The following is a 22242-nucleotide window of genomic DNA, read 5'->3' as shown; positions in this document are numbered from 1 at the left end:
GGCGCTCCCCTGCCCGGTGGGTGGCTCTCGCGCGCGCGCGCGGCGGCGAGGTTTGACCCTGTCCGCATGCCGTCCGGCGCCGGGGTTGGTGGGTAAAGCAAGATGGCGGCCGTGGCTCGCTGCTCTCGGCCTCCCCGCGGCCTCTTGTTGCCAAGGGCAGGTGAGTGTCACCGCCGCCGGGGGGCTGCTGCCGGGGCGCCGCCGCTTCTCCCCGCGGGGAGCCGGGCTGTCCTGGCGCTCTCTGCCCGAGCCTGTATGGTGCCATGGCAGCCGCCTGCCCGCGGGCCTCCCTTCTCTCCCGCGGCGCCCTCGGAGTAGGGCTGCGTGAGGGGGGGGGGGGGGCTCACAGTGCAGCGTCTGAAAAGCAGCTGCTGAAATAACTGTTTGCGGCAGAAATGGTCGGGTTTTCTGCCTTCCTTCTCTTAAGGGAACTGGGGTTTGTAGCCCAAAGGGTTGCATGGGCTTGACTTAGGCTACCGGGCTAGCTGTACGATAGGTTGTCTCACTGGCACTGTCAAAATATCAGCAAATGAAACGTTGCCCTGTAGGCTAAAAGTTTGGATTCCTTTTACGCTTTCTTAGGTGACCTTGACATTTTGGCCATGGTCTATAAGCATGCTCAAGTACCCAGATTATATTTAAAGTTTGTATTTGGGCCTTTGCTGCCAAAACAAAACCAATTTTTAGTTAAATTGATTCAACACCTGCTCCTCTCTTGAGTAAAGTGGGAGGTGGCAAACAGGTTTTGTTTGTTGATAAAGGTGAGGAAGGAATTTAACGTACTTTTAATTGGAGCAGTGTGTCTTTTCAAGGAAAAATGGTTGTGGTTTACTGTAGATATTTGAGGTTTAATTCAAACCAGTGTTCATAAAATCTTTCGAATATGGATTGTAAAAGTAAACTTCCACGGACAAATAGATTCTGATTAGTGAAGAAGATGAAATCCTACTGTTCTGGGAAAGAATCCCTGTGCAAGTCTGTGTTACACAGGAGCACAGAGCTTTAAGCAGTGCTTTTCAGTCTGGAGATAATAACATGGGCTATAAAAGTTGCATGGCTCTATTAAGTTATGTTGCCCTGAGTTACTAAATGTTGCATTTTGATAGGGCTCCACACCATGTGGAACGTCCTTTACGGGTTGTGAATCAGTGTGAGGATCTCTAGCCTGCTTTCTTTGAGTCTCATGGATATCATTAAATCTCAACTTTTTTTTTATAATATAGTAGTAATTGGGCACATAGCCATAGATGGTGATAATTTGTGACAGATCTTGTGCAGTTATGGAACAAGAAAAGATGTACGTCACTGAAGACCTTACAGTGTAAGGAAAGCAACAACAGCTGTATACATAAAGGTGGGAGAATACAAAATAGTAATTAGATGTTATTTCTTAGCATGATAACGATAGCATCGCGAAGAGCCTGTCATCAATAATTTTTGCAGAAATAACAGAAAAAAGCCACAAAGTAGTTGAAAGACGCATATTATTTTTTTTGGTTTAACTTTCTTGTTCTTACATGGGTTGATCTGTGTAATAATACTTTTTTCAACAGGTGCTCACATTGGACTGAAATCTTCTTGCTTTTAGGTTTTATATTGTAAGGACTGAAATGTGTCCTGGTTTCAGCTGGGATAGAGTTAGTTTTCTTCCTAGTAGGTGGGATACTGCTGTGTTTTGGATTTAGTATGACAATAATGTTGATAACACACTGATGTTTTAGTTGTTGCTAAGTAGTGCTTACACCAGTCAAGGACTTCTCAGCTTCCCATGCTCTGCCGGGTGCACAAGAAGCTGGGAGGGGGCACGGCCAGGACAGCTGACCCAGACTGGCCAAAGGGCTATTCCATACCGTATGATGTCATGCCCAGTATAGAAACTGGGGGGAGCTGGCTGGGGGGCAGCAATTGCTGCTCGGGGATGGACTGGGCATTGGTCAGCAGGTGGTGAGCAGTTGCATCACTTGTTTTTCCTGGGTTTTGTTTTTCTCTCTCTCTTTTGTTGTTTTCATTATTATTATTATTATTATTATTATTATTATTATTATTAATTTAAATTATTAAAATGTTTTTGTCTCAACCCACGAGTTCTCTTGCTTTTGCTGTTCTGATTCTCTCCCCCATCCCACTGCGGGGGGAGGGTTAGCGAGCAGCTGTGTGGTGCTTGGTTGCCGACTGGGGTTAAACCATGACGCTATCTAAAAGTAAGAGAGAGAGTGTTAATTCTGTAAATGTGAATATTGTGTGGTTTGTTTTTTTTTTTTTTTTTTACAAATCTTTAGAAAGAGAAGTGTATGTAAACAAAGTACTGAGGAGTATGGGTCATCAAGCTTTCCCTTTAACCATCTCAGCATACCATCCAGCTTTTTTGCATACTTGAAGGAATCTTGCTGGTTATAAAAAACCCAGTCATTTTTCTGTGAATCTGCTTTTCCTAAAAAATAGATTAAATAACAAAACCCTAGTTATTAGAACCCTACAAGAATGAAGGTAACAGGATCATCCAACTGTCTCCCTCAGTTATCCTTTACACTTGCACTTGTACTAAGCTTGGTTAATCTCCACTCTCCAGGTACCCATTACACAGCTGCGTGCTTTATTCTATACAGAGTATTCAGTATACACTACTGATTTCATTTGCAGTTTTTTCTGTTGTTGTCATTTAAAAGAATAAAGAAAAAAAAGCAACCCCGCTTTCCAAGAGTTTTGAATGTAAAAACCTAGGGTATGGGCTGTATGTTTGTGTAGTTTGTGTCAGATAAAATTGTAAAGATAGCGTGGTAATGTGTTTTAAGATGTGCTGTATTGGAAATTCATTGAAATGGCTGTCTTCATCTTCACTGTAATTCTGAAGAAGTATACACAAAGATTTTAGAGGGCAATGTTAAATTAACTGGATGGTATAAAAAGCGGAGAGTGATGAATATGATGAATATGGCAGTGGTGATTTGGCATGTTCCTTAAAATTTCAGTTTGAGGTATTACAAAGTTTAATATGAACATATCATGTCACTTTTAAAATTGCATGTCAGGTTTTTAGACATTAATTGGATGCCACAGGATAGTGTACTTCTATTAAACTCCAGCAGATCTTTGACAAACAGTGTGATATTTTTTTTTGGTGTGTTTTTTGTTTGGGGTTTTTGTGGTGTTTTTTTGTGTTCGTTTGGGGTTTTTTTGTGGTTTGTTTTTTTATGTGTACTTATCATAGAGTGTATTTTCCTTCTTTGTCATAGTTAGTCTCAAGGTCTCTGCTTCAGTAATGGGGAGGTCCTGCATATCTGCCACTTTAAGACAGATACCACACACACTTTAACTGTTCCTGAGCTTAGACCTATTTTGTAGGAGAGCTGCTTTTTAGGAAGTCATGCACCTGCTTGAAGTTTGCATAGGTAGTATCTTATTTTGTCCTGTTTCTATCAGCCAATTGGAGTATAGTTTCTAGGCATAATGTATCAATTTGATAAGTACAAGTATATATGTGTGATTGCTTTATTTAGTTAAGTGGGTATCAAACTACCTTTCAGGAAAAAATTGGAGATGTGGTATCTTTTATTATTCCAATTTGTGGGGTATGGAGAAAGGAGGGATAGACAAACTTTTGGGTGCAGAAACACCTCCTTCAGGCACTGAAATTGCTGGATTTTCTGGTTTGAATTCTATCAGCTGATCTAACAAAATACACTTCATGTCCAAACATACCCTGTCCTTTTGATCTTCCTAACATCATGGCTACATCATCAGTGCCACTGTGTAACTGATAATACCTAACCATATCCAGATAAAAAGTACTCCTTCAGTGTACAAGTGGGATTTTTTTTGTTGTTTCCTAATGCATCCGTTGTTCTGATATCAAATACTAATCTTGTTTTCATTATGATTCTTGCTACTTGGATTTATATGGGGAAGATTAAACTTGCTTATTCTTATCCACAAAATGCTTATGACCATGACTTACTAAAAGTTGGAAGGTCAGTTACTGGATTTTTGTTATATCCTCAAGCTAGTTTTCCGATGACAGCTCTTGCAGTCTGCTCTTGTCAACAGCCAGATGTCTGTAGTGGGTTTATGCACCCTGTATTTCATCTGTTCCTTTCTTTTCATGAGCATGGACATGCAGTAACACTAAACACTTCTAATTTCAAAACTCTGTCACAAGCAGTTTATTTCTCGCTTTTGGCTAACTTGGTTCGAGAGGACATATGTTTCTTCTTTTCAGGCTCCCTGTTGAAGCTACTTTGTCAATTTATGTCAATATCCTAGTGATGTCCTTTTTCCATGGCTTTCAAGTTTTCATAGCTCCTTGAGAAAAGGAACAGCTTTGAGGCAATATTCTATGCATTGTGGATCTGGCTCTGCATCTCTTCATTTCCCTTCACTCCAGAGCTATGATATAGGAGAACTGCTGCCTCTTCCAACATTTGGGTCTGCTATATTTAGACTGAAAGACTAAAAAGTCTGGTTAACTGCATCTGGAGTGATTCTGAGGTCTTTGTCCCACAGTTCCCAGATCTGGGAGCAGGATGTGGATGTACTCGAGTGGGACCTGCCTGTAGCAAGTATTCTTTATCTGCTTAACCTCTGTGCTTCACCTTATACATCAAGTACTGACGCCAGCCAGTTAAGCTTTACTTGCCGTGTAGGAACCGATAATCTTAGTCTGCTCCTTTTGTGTCTTAGTTTGGTCTTTGACTTTTATCAACAGTTCCCTCAAGCCTGCTGTCCTCTGACATATCCAGATGTCTCTGAAATAGCCTGTCGGTAGTCTTGACATGGGAAATTTTGCTGAGGGAGATTAGAGAAAATGGATCTGTAATGAGAAAAATAACATTAACTATGGTTTGACACTGCTAACTTTTAGCTTATATCACATGTTCTTTCCGGTTTTGTGTTGTAGGTCCTGGCATTTCTGTGTTAGCTGCAGCACCATCTGTGTTGCAGCAGCACCGCCAAGTTCATCATGCGGTGATCCCTCATGGAAGAAGTGGACGATCCTCCGTTAGTGGCATCGTGGCCACTGTCTTTGGGGCTACAGGTTTCCTAGGACGATATGTTGTCAACCGTTTAGGTAATGTTCCCCAGGAGTACTAATTAAAAAAAAAAAAAACTGTTTAATGAAACTCCAGTTTTTCTTCAGGTTGCAGGATAATCTAGAAACCTCTGGCATATTGGATCTTAAAAGTGTTTTGTGTGATACTTTCGTAGTGTTTGGTCTGCTAAAGTGCCAAGATGTGACAGTTAGTAAAAACTGTTTTAATCTAGGAAATTTAGAAGCTTTTGAAGATTGTTAAAGTCATTAAAACAAGTCATTCTCCTTCAAGTACTGTTTTTCAGTCTGTAAAATTCAGATCTGAGGAGAGGTACAGCACATATTTGATTCTTCTGGTTTTGGCCTTATTAGGACATTTTACTAAAATGTTTGCAGGAATTTGATTGAAATTCTTTAAAATTGCCCGTTTGAATTTAAGTTTTAAAAAATAACTCTTGCTTTTTTTTTTCCTTCTCCTTTCCATGCAGCTTAAAAAATGTGAATATCCTTAGATGTGACACGTTTTTAGGTATTATACTATGTTTATAGCACACGCTGTGATTTTTCTGTTGTTAACGAGCTTCTTGCAAGCTTCTCTATTTTGTCTTACAAGCCCAAATATTCAAGTATGTCCCTGCTTAGGAATTCCAATGCTGTAGGTTCAAAACTTACTTCTATCCTACTCTTAGCTTTGCAGATAACTATTCAAGATATCTATGTGTATTTGTTGTGCTTTAATGCTAGGGAAGAAAGGAAGTTTTGTATATTCAGTTCATCTACTTACACTTATGTAGTAGTTTGAGATAAATGAAACATTTTTTATTGAACGCTTAGGTCGCATTGGATCTCAAGTAATCATACCCTATCGCTGTGATCAGTATGACCTCATGTATCTGCGGCCGATGGGTGACCTGGGGCAACTTCTCTTCTTGGTAAGTCTTTTGCTTTGGCTTTAGATCAAATACAATACCATTGCTATACAAGGAAGTCTATTAATCATTCTCAAAGTCAGAACTCCAGCTATTGTTTAGCCTCTAAATGGAAATGGTGTGAAAGATCTTTCTTTGATTATGCCTATTTACACATTATCTCATCTTTTTCCCATTTGATGCTCTGGTTACAGGAGTGGGACTGTAAGGACAAAGACTCTATCCGAAGAGCCGTGGAACACAGCAATGTGGTCATTAATCTTGTTGGAAAGGAATGGGAAACAAAGTAATTTTCCTTTTTTTTTTTTTTTTTTTTTTTCCTATGTAGATAGATTTGCACCAGGTATTGGACATTGTAGCTACGTTTTATGGCATGTGTACAGTATGCAGTGACGCTGACATTATTCTTGGCTTCTATGAAAAGGCAAAACTGAAATTTTGCATATAAAAGTTCTTCCATTTCTTTACATGGTCAACTAGAGTCCTGGTTATGATCTGTGTATTCTTTCTATAATTTTCTAGTGTACAACTTCTGTTCTGTGAGAGAGTTCAATGTGCTGCTTTCATAGACCTTACAGATGTTTCATGGGTGCCTTCCTATAGTTGACAGAAGCTCATCAGTTTCTGTGAGCTTGTATTTACATTATTACAGAAGTGGGCTTTTGTCCTGTCACTTCAGTATAGTGATGAATTGTAGCCTACTAGAATGAGCTATGATCAAGCTTTTCCTTTTCTCTGGTAAATGTTAATAAACAGGAATAGCTAATGGAGAGTCCCTAAGATTATGATTAATAACATCATTCCTTGATAGAATTTTGGCACAGAAACTATTAGTTACATAAGCATTTTTGGTAATAATTTTTAAAAATAGTTCCTTCTTGAAATCTATTTTAAAAAAACAACCATATTTATTTTAGCTTAAAAAAACCTGTAATAGCCTTGTATATTTTTTTTTCTGCATGTGTGCAATTATGTCCACTTCATTTAAAGCCTTGTGCAGAACTGCCAGACAAAAACTCATTAGTTGTGTGATTTGTCTTTATACGGTACATAATTTTGCTGTCATAGTAGACAGAAACAAATGTAGATATCAGTTTCATCTACATTTAGAAGCCTAATGCCTTTGTTACTCTTTTTTTGTGAACAGCCATTTGGTGTTCAAATTGTAGAATTAGGAGTCGAATTGTATTAATAGAATAGAATTAGTAGTCTCAAATTATACAACTATTTTTCCTAAAATAGGTGCTTGCCAACAGACATACTATTTCAGCTGTTTCTTGTCTAGCCAAGTATCATCCCTCGAGGTATTTAAAAGATGTGTAGATGAGGTGCCTAGGGGCATGGTTTAGTGGTGGACTTGGCAGTGCTAGGTTAACGGATGGACTTGAAGATCTTAAAGGTCTTTTCCAACCTAAATGATTCTATGATCATACATAACTTCTGGGAGACACTTTGATTTCTCATTAAAATTCATAGAGGTACTTTCTTTTTCTGATAGTCATTTAGCTCTTTGTCCCACTGTTGGCGTCTATAACGTAGTTTGTTTGAGGAAAAGCCCACCAAATCTAAATTAACTTTGGTCTTGTACATCTGACAAAGTTTTTGGTTCTTTTTATATCTTCTTCAGACTTTGGGATATAGGTAAAAATGTACAAACCAACCTGTCAGGATTGTTTTGAGCTGTTACTAAATTATGAACGTAAGAGTTCAAATGCTTATTGCTGTCAAAACAGAAGAAATTTCTTTGTAATGTGGGAGTGAGGGAAGAAAAGAAAGTCTGTACAGTTGGCCCAAGGACAGTGTAATCTCTGTTTATCTTTCAGATATGTATTTCATGAGTACTTACCCCTTTAAAATTTCTGGACTTGTGTAAAAAGTATGATTTATGTAAGGGAACCTTTCTTTGTTATTGAAAGGAAGTGTGATGACAACAACAAAAAGTTTCATTCTAGTTAAAAACCCCCAAACCTTGTCACTCTGGTCAGTTTCAACAGATTCAAAAGCAGAGGAGTCTTGGTACATGTTAAAGACTTTTGGATGTTCCAAAACTTACCACTGTATTGCGCAGATGTTCTTATGTATTTTATACATGTTGGTATCAATGGTGGTTCTGGATCCCTGAGGTAAAATTCTATGGTCTGTTAAACACAAGATCAGACTAACCATTGTAATCATTCCAAAGTCTATGAAAAACTTAGACAGGAAAAAAAAAGGTAAGATTAGAAGTAGAGATCAGTCAAAAAAAGTAAAGCCTGCCGTTAAATACTTTCCTCCTTGCCTAGTATTAGTGTACAGTCTCATCTGTGTATACTATGTTGTTTGAAAACTCCATAGTTACAGGAGGGATGTTGTTCGTTCTTGTGTGTTTCTAACATCTATTTTTGTGAGTAGAACAGGAGTGATGGTTCCCAGGATCAGATTAGTTATTGAAGGGTCAAAAATAACTTTTTATTTTTAAGGCTTTCTTTAGGCTCCAGTGGGATCTGAAGAGCTGTGGGAGTAGATAAGGACAGAAGGAGAGGCATTTGGACAAGATGTTTGTTATCCAAAGCAAATGGAAAAGATGGAGCAGGGTGCTTACAAGGACAATATAAAGACATGAGAAGCCAATTCTCTTTCTTGCAGTCTTGGGATAGCTGGAAAGAATTTTGGGATTGTTGCCACCCTATAGTGTCAGTTCTGCTTGGAGACAGAGCTTCTGTATTGTTCTTGATCAGATGCCAAACTAGATTACAGTTGAACCCCCTAATTTAGGCCCCTTGAATGCCATAAAGTGAGTGGAGTTGTTCTTTCTGCATGCTTCTCCTCGAAGTCCGTTACAGCTGCTATGAAATAGTTCTCACTGTTCTCTCAGTGTAAAATTTTCCATTTGCATAAGCACCTGTGTGTTCTTTGGTCTGTTTTTGTCCACTTCCCCAATACCTAGCATCTGCCCTAACTTAGGTTGCTCAGAATTTTTGAGCTCCTTTATAGTGTAATTGAGTGCATCAAATCAAGTCAAATTTTGAACAGGTTTTGTAAAAAGACAGCTTTGCTCAGATTTCAAGATGCAGCACTTAAAAAAAAAAAATCTGGTTTCACTTGCGAAGAATTTTCTATTTGTCACAGACAAGTGGGCAAAAGGATTTTTCATACTGATTTAATCTTAACAGGTGAAAAAGCAGACAGTACAAAAGCTGTAATTGAAGCTCACTGTTGCATTTCACTTGCCTCTAGTTTTTATTACATGAAGAGTCCCTCGTGAAAGGAAACTTTGTTTCTAACAAAGAGCATCAAGATAGGTTTTTGAAATATATTAAAGTAATACATAATGATTGCTATTTGGTTGGTAGGCAGCCACTGTTAATTGCTCTTAAAATAAAATTTGTTTTTTGCCTTGTTTTAGAAACTTCAGTTTTGAAGATGAATTTGTAAATATTCCTAAAAGTATTGCGCAGGTAACTAGGGAAGCTGGTGTGGAAACACTCATTCATATCTCTCACCTAAATGCTAGCATGAAGAGTCCTTCCAAATACCTCAGGAGTAAAGTAAGTCTGGAACCCTTTTGAATATATTTTCCAAGAGTCTACTTCCCCCCCCACCTCCCCGCCCCACCCCCCTGCAACTGGGTCTGTTTGAAGGAAGTCAGTGTATGAATTTACTATGGAATGTTTTCTGCAGCTGAGGAATTTTTGAGTTACTGTGCTTATTGGGGCTAGAAATTCTCCTTAGTACTTCATGTGCTTTGAAGGGAAAAAGGTCTTGTATTCCTGAAAACTCTTCCTTTTTTCTATCCTTTAATATCTTTGCATCTAAAATTACTGTCATTAAGAAAAAGAAACCAGTTTGATGGTTTGGGATCTGATATCAGGCCTAACATCTAAGGCTGGAATGACCTAGCAAAGTAAATAGTTGATGCCAAATGAATGCTGAAAAGACAGATGAGTATCATGATTACAGGCCCTTGGAGTGGGATTGTTACCTGCTCTTGTACCAAATAAAAAAAAAATCTGGTTTTGATATCCTATTATTTTTTTCCTTATTAGGAGGTACAATTTTCTATTACTAATTTTTTTTTCTCTTTCTGATATAGCTATTGTCCCAGTTTCAGCCATTTTTGTTTTGTTTGAGCTCACTGTACTCTGCTTTGTCTTTAGTATAAAAATTTTTTTAAACCTAGGCTTAAAATTTGGTAGCTCTCAATGTGTAACAGCTCTAAGATAGTTAGGCCTTACTGTATTGGTCAGTCCCACGTGGAAAGTAGATAGCTGCCACTGAAATTTCTACCTGCATTTAAGCAGTTCTTGGAGTGTTCTGATAATGTAGTAGGAGTTATGGAAACCTGTTTTCTTCCAAGCTCTGGTCTGACATAAGCAAGAGAAGTACTTAGGTTAGGCTTCTTCCTTTTTGAACTTTGTGACTTTAAATTTGTGTCACTTTGCTAGTGAAACTGTATTGTATCTCAAATAGAAGAAATAATCTACATGTTTATGGGACTTTTGGGATGTTCTGTGAGACCTTTGTCTTAGCATAGCATCTAAAAGATCAAATGGCTCTGATAAGAATAATTTTTGTGCTACTGATGGTGTCATTTCTTTCAGTGCTATAGTCAGGATGCATTAAGTTCTGAAAAGGCATCCTCTTCTGGTCTGTTCAGAATGGATCTAATGAATGTGTTTTTTTAAATTGAATGATAGGCTGTTGGAGAGAAAGTAGTGAGGGAAGAATTTCCAGATGCTGTAATTTTGAAGCCCTCTGAGATGTTTGGGAGAGAGGACCGATTTCTCAATCATTACGCAAGTATGTACTGTTGAAATAGTAAAGCCATGTATGATTTGTATACCTGTCTGTAGAGAACAGAGGGAAAATGTGATTTGCTTTTGAAAAGCAGAGAGGTATGTTTTTATCAGAAATGTAACTGTATTTTCTTAGCTGAAGGCATGTAATGGGAAACATAATAAATTTTCATCTCATAACTGAATTCTTTCTGAATCTAGTTAGACTTTGCTGCGTTGGTCTTTGTTGTTTTGGTTTTTTTTTAAGGGGGGAGTGTGTACTATTGTTTTTTTATTTAGATTGTTCTGAGCTAAGGTCTGGTCATCTTAACCCTCAAAGTAGTTTACCCTGAAAGTAGTTTTTAGTTTTTCAAGTTGATGATGCTCGAATGTAAAAATTGACCTGAGTTGTTCTGGGCTCAGAAGCAACAATAATGACTCTGTATTACGAACAAAATTGTTGGACAGGATAGTGTGGAATCTGTTTCTGGCTTGCGAAGTTGAGATATCTCTGAACCACTCTAAACAGTAAACACAGCCTCCCCATCGTTGTTAATAAGAAAACTAAATAGGCATTGAAAACAGCACTACTGGAATTGGACGGTAATTCTTCCCAATTCTAATTTTTTTTTTTAAAGTTAAGTCAGTTTTCAGAAAAGATCCACTCTCAGCGTAGCGCAAAATATGTTGGTTATTTGCTTACTGAGAGGATTCACAGATTTTATTCTCAAGTTATGTATATGTCTTTCTGTCAGACATGCGCTGGTTTGGTGGTGTGCCTCTTATTTCTCTGGGCAAAAAAACAGTGAAGCAACCAGTATATGTAAGTTTTCAATAAAACAAGACAATCCCAAATCCTCTGTCTGTGTGTGTGTGTGGAGTTTTTTTCTTCCCCCTCTGTAAATCACTTCTGAAAGAGGAGTGTGTGCATGCATTCCTGTTTTCTATTGGTAATTGTCTGTGTTTGTTTCTCACAGGTGGTTGATGTAGCAAAGGCAATTATTAATGCAATTAAGGATCCTGATGCTAAAAGAAAAACATACGCCTTGGCTGGGTAGGTTACTTTTCTGATTCTAATTAACTGAAGTACTTCTTTTTGGTGTCATTTTTTGGCATGCTGCACAGTACATTTAATTTCTCCATCCATGCACACAGTTCGAGCTGCAATAAATTCCACCTCCTTTTTGGGAGGAAAAATGACTCAAGCTGTTATTGTGAGTACTCTGAAAATCCTAGTTTGGGCCCCATTGCATTTATTGTTATGTATGTGCACACAAAGAAATAGGCAGTCTTGGGAAACATGCTAGGCAACATAGATTTGGATAAAATTCTTCTAAAGCCGTGTGGAAAACACCTGGAAATAGAATGGATAGAGACAGTGGGTCTCTTGGAGTATTTTGTGTAAAAAAAGCTCCAAGTCAGAATAGGTCGTTAGCATTAAGAATAAACAGCGTGGCAAATACCAAGGTAATGGGTCCATGTTTTGATACTGTAACATAGCACTGGAACTGGTCTCCATCCAATATATGTGGTAAAAGGAACATTAGATTCATTGATAAAGAAAACAGTTGCTAATTAGTCAAGATACAAATGATGCTGAACAGCTTTCTTTTTTCTATTGCATGCATATCTCTGTCTTCCCCCCCTTATACACTGAAATGCGCGTAGTACCTGGATTTTGCAAAAGGCGTTTCTGAGATTACATTGTTTTTTCCATGTTTGTTTTATGAGGCTGTTGCAGTGACAGCATTTTATTCCTGTAGTGCAGAGATTGTTGCTGGTTTGTCTTTTACTCGCGTGATGTCGCTTTCTTCAGTGCTGTAACTGAGCTGTTGAGGAAGATGTTATCCTGGCAGCTAGGCTAGGTGTACTGCAGGCTGGTGTTCTGGAAAAGGCAGCAAGTAGGTCTTCAGCTTCTTTTGGATCATGCTGAGGAACTTCTGCTCAAAAACTAGCAAAATAAGAGAAAGAAGCTAACAATGGTCTGAAAGGACCACTAACAGCAACAATAAGGTTATTAAGTAACTTGAAGTTGCTTTCAAATCGCTGGGGTGATATGAAGTGTCACACTAAAGAACAAGTGGAAACAAATGCTAGACAGACATTCAAACCCAGTTTTTTATCAAAGAGAATAGATACATAGGTGTCAAATGGACACAACTAATGCAAAGCCACAAAATGTGACAAAATTAACCCTTTGAGTGACTGTTTTATCTCTTGGGGGCAAACTTGAAGATGGATTAATATGTATCCAAAGCCACCTGTCACACAAGGAATGAGAGGCACCTGTTTTTAGGTTCATCTCTGTCTCTGCAGAAGCAGCTGCTCCAACTGTAGGAGAAATTGAGAACTGCACACTAAATAGAACACTATTTGCAGCCAAATGGGTGGACAATCGGCTAAACTTTGAATGTGTTCTTACAGTTTCAAAGTCTCATTTTTTGGCAGTTTACAGAAGGCCAGGAGTTCAGTGCCCAGGTTTCAGAGGCAGGAATTCAGGCAAGGATGCCAGGCTCTCACTGCAAGGAATACAGTTTCAGCCACATAAAAAGGACTGTAAAAGACTTTGAATAGATGATGGTCTAAACCAAAGATCCAGATCAGTGTTAGAAAACCAAAGGAACTCTGCAGCATAACCCTTGACTAAAGCTGTATGAGATGCTTTTTTATTTTTTTAAAAAGAGTTACCAGTTTGACTTTAAAATACTAATTTTGTAAAAAAGCATTCTATTTATGTGGTTTTGGGGTTTTGGTGGTTTTATTTTATTTTTTTTCCTTCCTACTATATGGTGGAACAGAGTTTTAACTATGACAGCTAGTGGTGGCATTGCTTTTTCTGAATGACTGAAGATTTGGTATGTTTTTTTACCTGTTCCCCTCTTTCCCCCATGGCATTGGTTTTGTTCCATCCACTCGTTAAATCTTCTGTCTTGAATGCTAATGCTCTCTAGAGCTTGCTCTCCTGCTAGTATTGTGGTTAATGTAATGACACTTCAATGTGATTCTATTCTTGGTAAAATTGTATTGTTAATGTTTAGTAATTTGTAAAGGAACAAACAGTATTTATCTTTATTTTCACATTTTTAAGTTTGGCTATACTATACATCCTTACACGGTTCTTACATATCAGGGTAAAAGTGAAATTGGCTTATACTACTTTTGGATAAGCATGAGGATGTTAAAGTGTAAGGGCCAAAAATGTGGTAAAAAAACTCACTAATAACTAATGAAAATGAAGTTTGGTTTTTTTCTCAGCTGAGTAAGTAAAGTTGACATGACCACTTTTTGCTGTGTTTCTCTTGTAAGTTCTGTTAAAAGAAGAAAACTTAGTATCTTGTTTTTGGTGGTGGTCCTTTAGAGTAACTTCATAAATGCAGTGCTCTCTCAGGTTCTATAATCCAGCCACGTGGATTAAGTTGATAAGGAGTTTTGAGTGTTGAATTCTTTTGAATTCTCCCAAATATGCTGACCTACCTTTAAGTATATCCATTAGAATGTTTTGCCCTAACTTGCTTTTACAAAGTAAAGTAGTAGTAATTTGGGGTTCTGTCTTTTTTCCAGCATTTATCAACAAACTTTGTTTCTGGTTATTAGCATTGCTGTTCTTTCTGAAGAACATATCAATTGAAGGCTCTGTTTTCATGCATGCAACCTCAGACCTTGACATCTTTGTGATCTTGGGTTTATGAAACTGAAATTCATGTTCTTTGTATCATAGTCTTGGATTTTTGGAATGTGTGAAGTTTTGCGTACTTAGTCTTACTCTAGCATGGTTTCATTTTCGTGGGGGTTTAGATTCCAACAGTAATTCAGTGTCTCCTATTTTAAAAAAAAAAGGGGAGACTGAAGATGAAAAAAACCTATGGAGTCGTGTTTTTAGGAGGCCCCTACCTGGGAAGTAATCAGTCTCAAGGTGATTGTCATGTCACTGAGGTCTCTGCCTTAGCTGAAAAGTATAGCAGATTGTTAGGAGACACACACTTTTGGTGTGTTCATTGCTGCTTTGATCATGATCATGATCAAATTTTGTAATTTTGAAAGTTGAAACACCAGGTGACACACCAGAGCCCAGCAGTGTGCTCTTATGTGTTGTGAAAATTTTCAGAATGTTTTGGAATACTAGCAAGTTGCTTTGAAAGCCAAGGGAGATACCTGTTTCAGTCTGAGCCATCTATAAAGAATAGAGTATTAAAATGCTAAGGCAAAGTCTGAGCAAGAAACGAATGGGAACTCCCAATGGGATATGTTTCTCTTAAACTACTGCAGGTATGCAGGAGACTGACTGCTTCCTTCCCTCCATCTTCAGAGGGGGAATGCATTCTTTTCGGGGAATTTATCTTAGTTTCTTCCTTTTGCTTTTGAAGAGAACAGTATGTTCTTAGTCAAGCAAAGGCAAGTGAGTCAATTTCTTTGCAGCCATTTGCTACCAAAGATGGGATGTCTTGTTAACAAACCTTTCTTAATTTTACTATTTGCTTTCTGTCTTCCTTCTATTACAAACTGCCAAGTGGGCTTGTACAAATTCAGTCCTGTCCCAGCACTGAAAATCTTGTATTCAGATTTTGAGTTAGAATGGAGGAGGCACATTAAAGGTGTGCTTTAAAAGTGCACAGAATACACTTTATTCAGTATGATTGTGGTGCATTAGCCTTGGCCAGCAGCCGGACGCTCACCCAGCTGCTCACTCCCCCTCCTCAACAGGACAGTGGGAGAAAATAGTATGAAAAGCTTATGGGTTGAGATAAAGACAGGGAGATTGCTTACCAGTTACTGTCATGGGCCAAACAGACTCGACTTGCGAAAAATTGATGTAATTTACTGTCAATTAAAATAGATTTGAATAGTGTGAAATAAAGACACAAAGAATAAAACACCACCTTCTCCCCTCCACCAGTTTCCCAGGCTTGACTTCAGTCCTTCGCTCCTGAGTCCTTTACCTACTTTCCCTAAGCAGCGCAGGGGGAATGGAGAACAGCGGGTTATGGGATCAGTCTGTAACAGGTCCTCACTGCTGCTCCTTCCTCTTCACACTTTTCCCCAGCTCCACCGTGGGCCCTTCCACGTGCTGCAGTCCTTCAGGATAAAGCTGCTCCACCCTGGGCTCTCCATGAGCCACAGGGGAATCTCTGCTCAGGTGCCTGGAACACCACCTCCTGCTCTCGCCTTCGTGCTCGCAGGGCTGTTTCTCACACTTTTTTGCTCAGTCCTCTCTGCCTGTGTGGCATTTTTGCCCTTCCTTAAATATGTTTTCCCAGAGGCGCTCAGCTGTGCCCTGTGGTGGGTCTGTTGGAGCTGGCTGTGCATCCCCCACCTCTCCATATAGGCTGCCCCCGCAGCTCCCCAGCAGCGCCTGGGCACTGGCACTCAATGCAGTGATGACACAATTTTTCAATTTGTGACTTGCACTGTTACCATCGCTGATGTCAGATGATATGTTTTTCTAACTTAATCTCTTTTTATTTCAAACAGTACAGAATCTGGAGAGCCAAAATTTGTTCTCCTCTTGTGAGGAAAATGACAAATCTGGCAAATCATTTAGATTAAAGGAAACAGGCCCTTGGTAGGCTTGGGGGTGGAGAGCTTTAACATTTTTGTCTCTTGCTGCAAATATTTAAGTATACCTAACTTGTTTGTTGCTTTTTCTTTCAGACCTAACCGATACCTCCTTTACGACATGGTAGAATACATCTACGCAGTTTCCTTTCGAACCTTTCTTCCCTATCCGCTACCACGTCCTCTCTACCAGTAAGTGGGACCCTTCCTTCACTAAGAACTTGGGATCCGCCAGGTGGCACAGAAGCATAAATAACTATTTCATTGGTTATTTAATATTGCCAGTTGTTATTTAACATGGTAGGATTGTAGAAACTGGCTTTCCCTAGGTACTCGTTAGCTAGCTTTGCGTCTTCTGCTCAGACACAGGCCTGCATTTGATGAGCTAGTGTATGAAAGGTGTACTTGTAATAAACTTAACTATTTATTCCAGAGTCATTGAATGGCTTTGCTGGGTCAAGAAGTAGCAAAAGGTCCTAAGTAGAGACAATCAGTAGCAAACTAAATGAACTTTTAATAGTACCAGAGGAAAAATCTGTGTGGGTGTTGCTGACTGTCGGCCCTGACAGATTTTTATGCAGCAGCTTCAGGTATTGCTACTGTCAGCTGTCCTTCCAGTCTGGTGAGCACTGCTGCCCTGGAAGCAGGGTTGGGGTAAGGGTGGGTATGGGTATTGATTGACTTTCTAGTTCAGTCCTTTGTATTGATTTGAGCCAGTGTTGGAAGTAAGTTTGTACTGAGATCTTGGCCTGGGAATTTGAGCAGTGCAGTTGTGAGCAAACATTTCTTTGCAATATGAAGGCAGTAACATCTTTAGAAGATGATAATAAATTGGGAGATAAGAAGGGAAAGGTGTAGCATCACTTCAGTTGACTACAGTCAACTGCGAAGGCTCTGCTTGCATGCACTGAGCTGTTTCTGCAGCTGTATCTTTTGGCATCAGGATACTGAGGATAGAAGCTGATTTGCTGAATTACAGCTACTGAGTAATAGTGCATGAAGAAGTGCAGTATAAACCTGAGCCTGGGCCTAGTCCTTAAGACATAATCACATCCTTTTGAAGAGCTACCTCAAACAGTAAATGCTGTTTCAGAAGTTGCCCTCAGCATGGTTGAGATGTGTTAATGTTTGGGGTGCTGGTCCTCTTCAATTTTAGTATAATGCAAACTAATAAGCTAAAAAAGTCACCCATGTTAGAACCCTCCTACCAATCTGCTAATAGGACTCAACGTTGGATTCATGTAACTGATGATGAATAATGCTAGAACAACATCTTAAACTGTTGTGGCTGTTTATGAATTGGCTGTAGAGGCATCAGGTTAACGTGGCTCAGCTGATACAGAGCAGCTTGTTAAAAAGTAACTATGTGGGTGCTTATTAGTTTTATTCACAATTGCTGCAGTCCATGTTACGCTTTTTTCTTTATGGGCTAAACTAAGTGGTATTTTGTATTTTTGAGAAAAGAGTGCATCTAAAAGGAGGATAAGCCTAGTTCCGTTTATGTGCAGTGACTTACTAAGACCCTAGTCTGCCAGGTGGGCACTTCAGTAAGAAATTCTACCTTGAATACTGTTGGTCCTGAGACACTGAGCAAGAGCTGTAGTGTTATTTTCTTTTCTCTGCCAGATTTTCTTTCTTTCAAGGGAAACTTCATTTCTGGAAGCTGCAAATATACTAATCCTCATTCTTTTTGTAGATGCAGATTGCTCCAGATTCCATCATCTTGTTTGTATGGCTGTTAACTCATTTAGTTGTCAGCAAGCATGTTTTCTCATGGAGGCATTGAATCAAACTTCGTGACTAATTGGATTACTGCCTACACGACTGGGGAACTGAGTTTGGAGGAAAGGCAGGGGCAAGACTGAACCCTCTGGTGTGTGGGGAACTGGATGGGGAGGTTTGCTTTTCCCACTCACTAATGCTCATTTTTACTTCTAGATGTCTGCTCCTCCGTTCCCTTCCAAAGTAAAAGGAGATCGAATAATTCAACAGCAAACAGTTAAAGTTAGCAGAAACACAACTAAGAACTTGCTGGCTGGCACGTTCACTGCTTTAATGAATTCATAGCTTGCAAGAACAGCTACAGAACAAGCTCTTGCTCACTGTCTATTAAGTGTGAAATATTTTTACCAGTTCTCATTTTCTTCTGTGCATCTGGATAATGACTATACTTTTGCAATACTCTGATTACAGTTTAATTGCAAGATTCTTTGAGATTAATCCATTTGAACCATGGTTAACACGAGACAAAGTGGACCGGGTAAGTGTAGGACAATCCACAAATTCTTCTTGGGAAATGTTTCATTGTGTATTTGTAACTTGCAGTTGTAGTTTTGAATTCAAGGAGTGCTGAAATGTGCGCACATCATGTGGTATAGTATTTCAGTCAATTCAATGGCTAGAATTTGATCATAAAGAATTGTTTTTAGACTGTTTGGATACTACAAAAATTCAAATTTTTAAAGGTGTCTGTATTTTTTTGAAAAGCGTCATTATGATGTAGTCCTTCCACTAACGTTGGTGGAGGAAGGATAGTTAACATATTTCTCTAAATATGTTTAAGAAAGTGGTTGAAACAATTGGTGAGAGGGTTATATAGCAAGAAGTAACATGATGGGGGCAGGGAAAGGGCCCAGCCTTCTTAAGCATTAAAAGCGGTCAAGGCTGCATGCTTTGCTGTGCCCTTGCCCCCCTCCTCCAAAACACATGCTATTGAAAACGGCAAAGCCAAAGCAGAGATTGGATGTGCAATGTGCAGCTAAGTGATGGGGGTGTGTGTGTGTGTGTGTTGTTTCCCACTTCTAGGTAACTAGTGAGTTTATGTACCTCTAGATGCATTAAAATCACTTATACCATCTAGATAATGGCATTTTTAACAACTCAAACTGAACTGTCAGTGCTGAATACAGCCCAAATTCTTGCTTAACATTAGAGTGCGTTTCTCATGAACATGTTGCAACTTCATGTTTATTACAAACTTCTCGGACTGTCTAAGTGGGGGTGGAGAAATAACTTGCAAAAAAAACCAACTGCAAGTGAGGAAAAAGTAGGATTTAGCAAGTATTAATGTCAGAACTGTTGGCATATGTGTAGGTTAGCAAAGATAGTCATGTACTCTGACAGCCTCCAAGCTTGCTGCTCTCTGAAGGTTGCAGGTACTCTCCCAATTATTTTGCAGAGTTGAGTTTTAATGCCTTTTGTTATGATGCAGTATCAATAACCTATTTTGACCTGATTGTCCCAAAATAAACTTGAGATAGGGTACTACCGTGAATCTGGGAGAACTGGGTCTTATACTTAGAGCTGCTTACTGAATAGCTGTAAGAAATTAATTTCTATGTTTACATTTCTCCATCCGTGAAATAAATGGGTTTCCTATTCTGTTTGGAAATAATTGTGAAAAACTGTGGACAGTATGTGTAATAAGGGAGGTAAGCTTATTCACGGCCTAGTGCAAAACTTTTTTTTTTTTTTCTTCCCCCCCAAACCACTGACCCATTGACTCATCCCCCATACTAGAGAGAGTTGGCATTGTAGTTCTGTTGGCTGTATTGATGCAGGATGTAGATGTAACATCTCCTGAAAACCTTACTTCTAGCTGCCTTTATAGTTTATAGAGTTACATTTCATAAAATAAGCCTGCACCAAATCACTAAAACTACTGCAATTCAGCTATGGCATGGGTAGTGTAAGAGGGAAGTTTCTCCATGTCACTTCTGTGTCTGGTTGTTCCTCTTTCCCAGCTTTTCATCCTTAAGTAATCTACACAAAATTAGATGTGGTTGACTTAAAGACCTTTTAAGGAATAATAGCATAAGAGAAATCCCCATTTTCTAAGATATAGGTCATATGTGTTGCAAATATGGTAATAGAATTAAATATTTGTCCTGTACAGGACCCTGTTCTAAACCATGAACAGAGAAAAACAACCTACCAAAGGTGATAATTCAACATACATTTTCTTGACAAAGCAGAACGTATATAATTGCAGTTCAAATACGCCCTTATAAGTTTGACCTAATTTTGTGGTTGCAATGCAGTAATCTTCCTGATAATGTATACCCGACGGAGGGAAAATGAAGACACTTTCTGCATGTCTCACTGCTGTTTATTCCTTAAATCCTTCAGGTTTCAGATTTAGATTTTTGCCAGATGCAGAACATCTGTATCTCCTGTCAAAGTACACTGGGTCCTCAATACCTCGTGTAATTACGCCATAGTTCTGTAGGGCCACATTGAGTCTTTTCCTCCTCCCAAGGAAAAACACTGAGCCAAAATCAGTCAAGGAACTGGGACTGACGCACAATTGGCTGAGTCCACATTTAGGTTTGACTAGGTCTTCAGATCTACAAGATACAGCAGTGTAGTGTATTGCAGCGTTCTTTCTTGGGGGAAACAGGTTAACGGTTGTACTTGATGATCTGAAAGGTCTTTTCCAACCTAAATGATTCTGTGATTCCATGTCAGCAGCCTTGAAATTGTAGTAGAATCTCTGAAAAACTGCCATTTGTAGAAAATTGTTTTGAGACATATTAAAAATGTTTCTAGTACTATGGATTTATGCTAGTTTGTTTCTGTAAAAGAAAAAAGGTGACCTCGGGTATAAATACACAAAGTACACAATACTCTTTTTAGTATGTGAATGATTGCATTGGGTGTAATGCTGTTCATTCTATCAAGTGAATTCCCTCTTTTTTCTCTCTCCCCCCTCCTTCTTTTTAAAGTTTCACACAACAGACATGACGTTTCCTGACCTTCCTGGTTTGGAAGACCTGGGTATTCAACCAACATCTCTAGAACAAAAAGCAATTGAAGTTCTGCGCCGTCACCGCAAATACCGCTGGTTGGACGCTGAGCTGGAGGAAGCAAAACCAGCTAAGACATATCCCATGTAACAGTTGATAAGGTGGTTACTTAACGATTCCTAAACTGCCTTTGTATGACCCAATTTGTTTGGAGAACTGTGTACATACTGAGTAAAATATATTAATCATGTAAACTGTTTCACCAGTGTTGTCTTTTCAGTTATGGAAGACTGTCATTGAAATGCAATTCTTCTCTTTAAAAGGTCATGAAAGCAAATTACGTATTGTTGTTTAGCTGGTGGGCATTAAAATTTCTCCCTGGGCTCTCAAAGTAAGCATATCACTGACCTTTAGTAAGTGCTCAAGTGATTTGAAGAATGTTGCAGTTCAGGACTATGTCGCCTAGAACATGTCCTTTCCAATAGGGATTGCTGGTACTGCCACCTCTTCAGATTAAGAGGTCTCAGATAAAGCCCCGTATTTAAGTTTTTGACTCTTCTGAGCTTTGTTTTCTGCCCTGAGCACAACTATTACAGAGGATGCCAACGAAAATGGCACAAGCTGTTTCTAGGGTCAAGGAGCATCAATCAGACATGTAAACAAGTTACTATGTGTCATCTGATCTCTTGTGGTAATGATGTGTGCTGTGGCTCATAGACATGAGGAAATGTGTCATTTCTCCCATTTTTAAATGAGAAAGTCTAATTACTTTAGATGCTCAAAGCTTTTATGTGGTGGGACATCGTCTTTCTTTTGGTAAGAAAGATAAGCCTTGCTTCAGGATTAAATATTTTCAATCATTTTATGATCAAAGACAGATCCCTGCCTGAATTTGATCAAGAGCTGTGCTTTCTGTTTCAATATCCAAAGAGTTGCTGGAAGCTTTTGGTTAAATTTTGGCAAGGACATTATTTGCTAGGGTGCAGCTTAGAGCTCAGTAAGTCTGTGCACAGAACTGAGAGCAGAGATCTAGATCCTCTATATACAGTGCAGTGTTCTGATGGCTTCAAGATATGAAAGGCGACATTTCTTGAAACAAGGAGTGAGCTGCTAGTTCTGGCAGTAGGACACATCACATTAACTAGAATGATTTGAGATTGGTGAGGAAACTGATTTTAAACTTGGGCTGAGAAGGGATAAAATGAGTGACAGAACATTTTGTGTTTTCACTTCCA

General features: G+C 38.9%; 1 protein-coding gene across 1 annotated transcript; it reads left to right on the top strand.

The window, feature by feature from the left end:
- Positions 1–7: 7 nt before the first annotated feature.
- On the top strand, positions 8–21261 carry NDUFA9 (NADH:ubiquinone oxidoreductase subunit A9). The gene is made up of 11 exons (XM_087765462.1): positions 8–160; positions 4895–5065; positions 5861–5958; positions 6150–6241; positions 9341–9482; positions 10632–10734; positions 11465–11532; positions 11687–11763; positions 16359–16454; positions 18456–18522; positions 20987–21261. Exons 1-11 carry the CDS (start codon positions 103–105, stop codon positions 21155–21157), a joined length of 1143 nt encoding a protein of 380 aa, XP_087621588.1. The 5' UTR covers positions 8–102; the 3' UTR covers positions 21158–21261.
- The last annotated feature ends 981 nt before the right edge of the window (positions 21262–22242 follow it).

This window comes from Nipponia nippon, unplaced genomic scaffold (assembly GCF_047370975.1).
Source record: "Nipponia nippon isolate SJK-2023a ecotype South Korea unplaced genomic scaffold, ASM4737097v1 scaffold_3, whole genome shotgun sequence".
Lineage (NCBI taxonomy): Eukaryota > Metazoa > Chordata > Aves > Pelecaniformes > Threskiornithidae > Nipponia > Nipponia nippon.
Note: the sequence above shows the minus strand (reverse complement) of the source record. Positions and strands in the feature narration are given on the sequence as shown.

Excerpts from the sequence above, each read along its gene's own strand:
- NDUFA9 (XM_087765462.1), top strand. The coding sequence starts at position 103 with ATGGCGGCCGTGGCTCGCTGCTCTCGGCCTCCCCGCGGCCTCTTGTTG. Across the intron at positions 161-4,894 it reads CCTCTTGTTGCCAAGGGCAG|GTCCTGGCATTTCTGTGTTA; the intron begins GTGAGTGTCACC and ends TTTGTGTTGTAG. Across the intron at positions 9,483-10,631 it reads CCAAATACCTCAGGAGTAAA|GCTGTTGGAGAGAAAGTAGT; the intron begins GTAAGTCTGGAA and ends ATTGAATGATAG.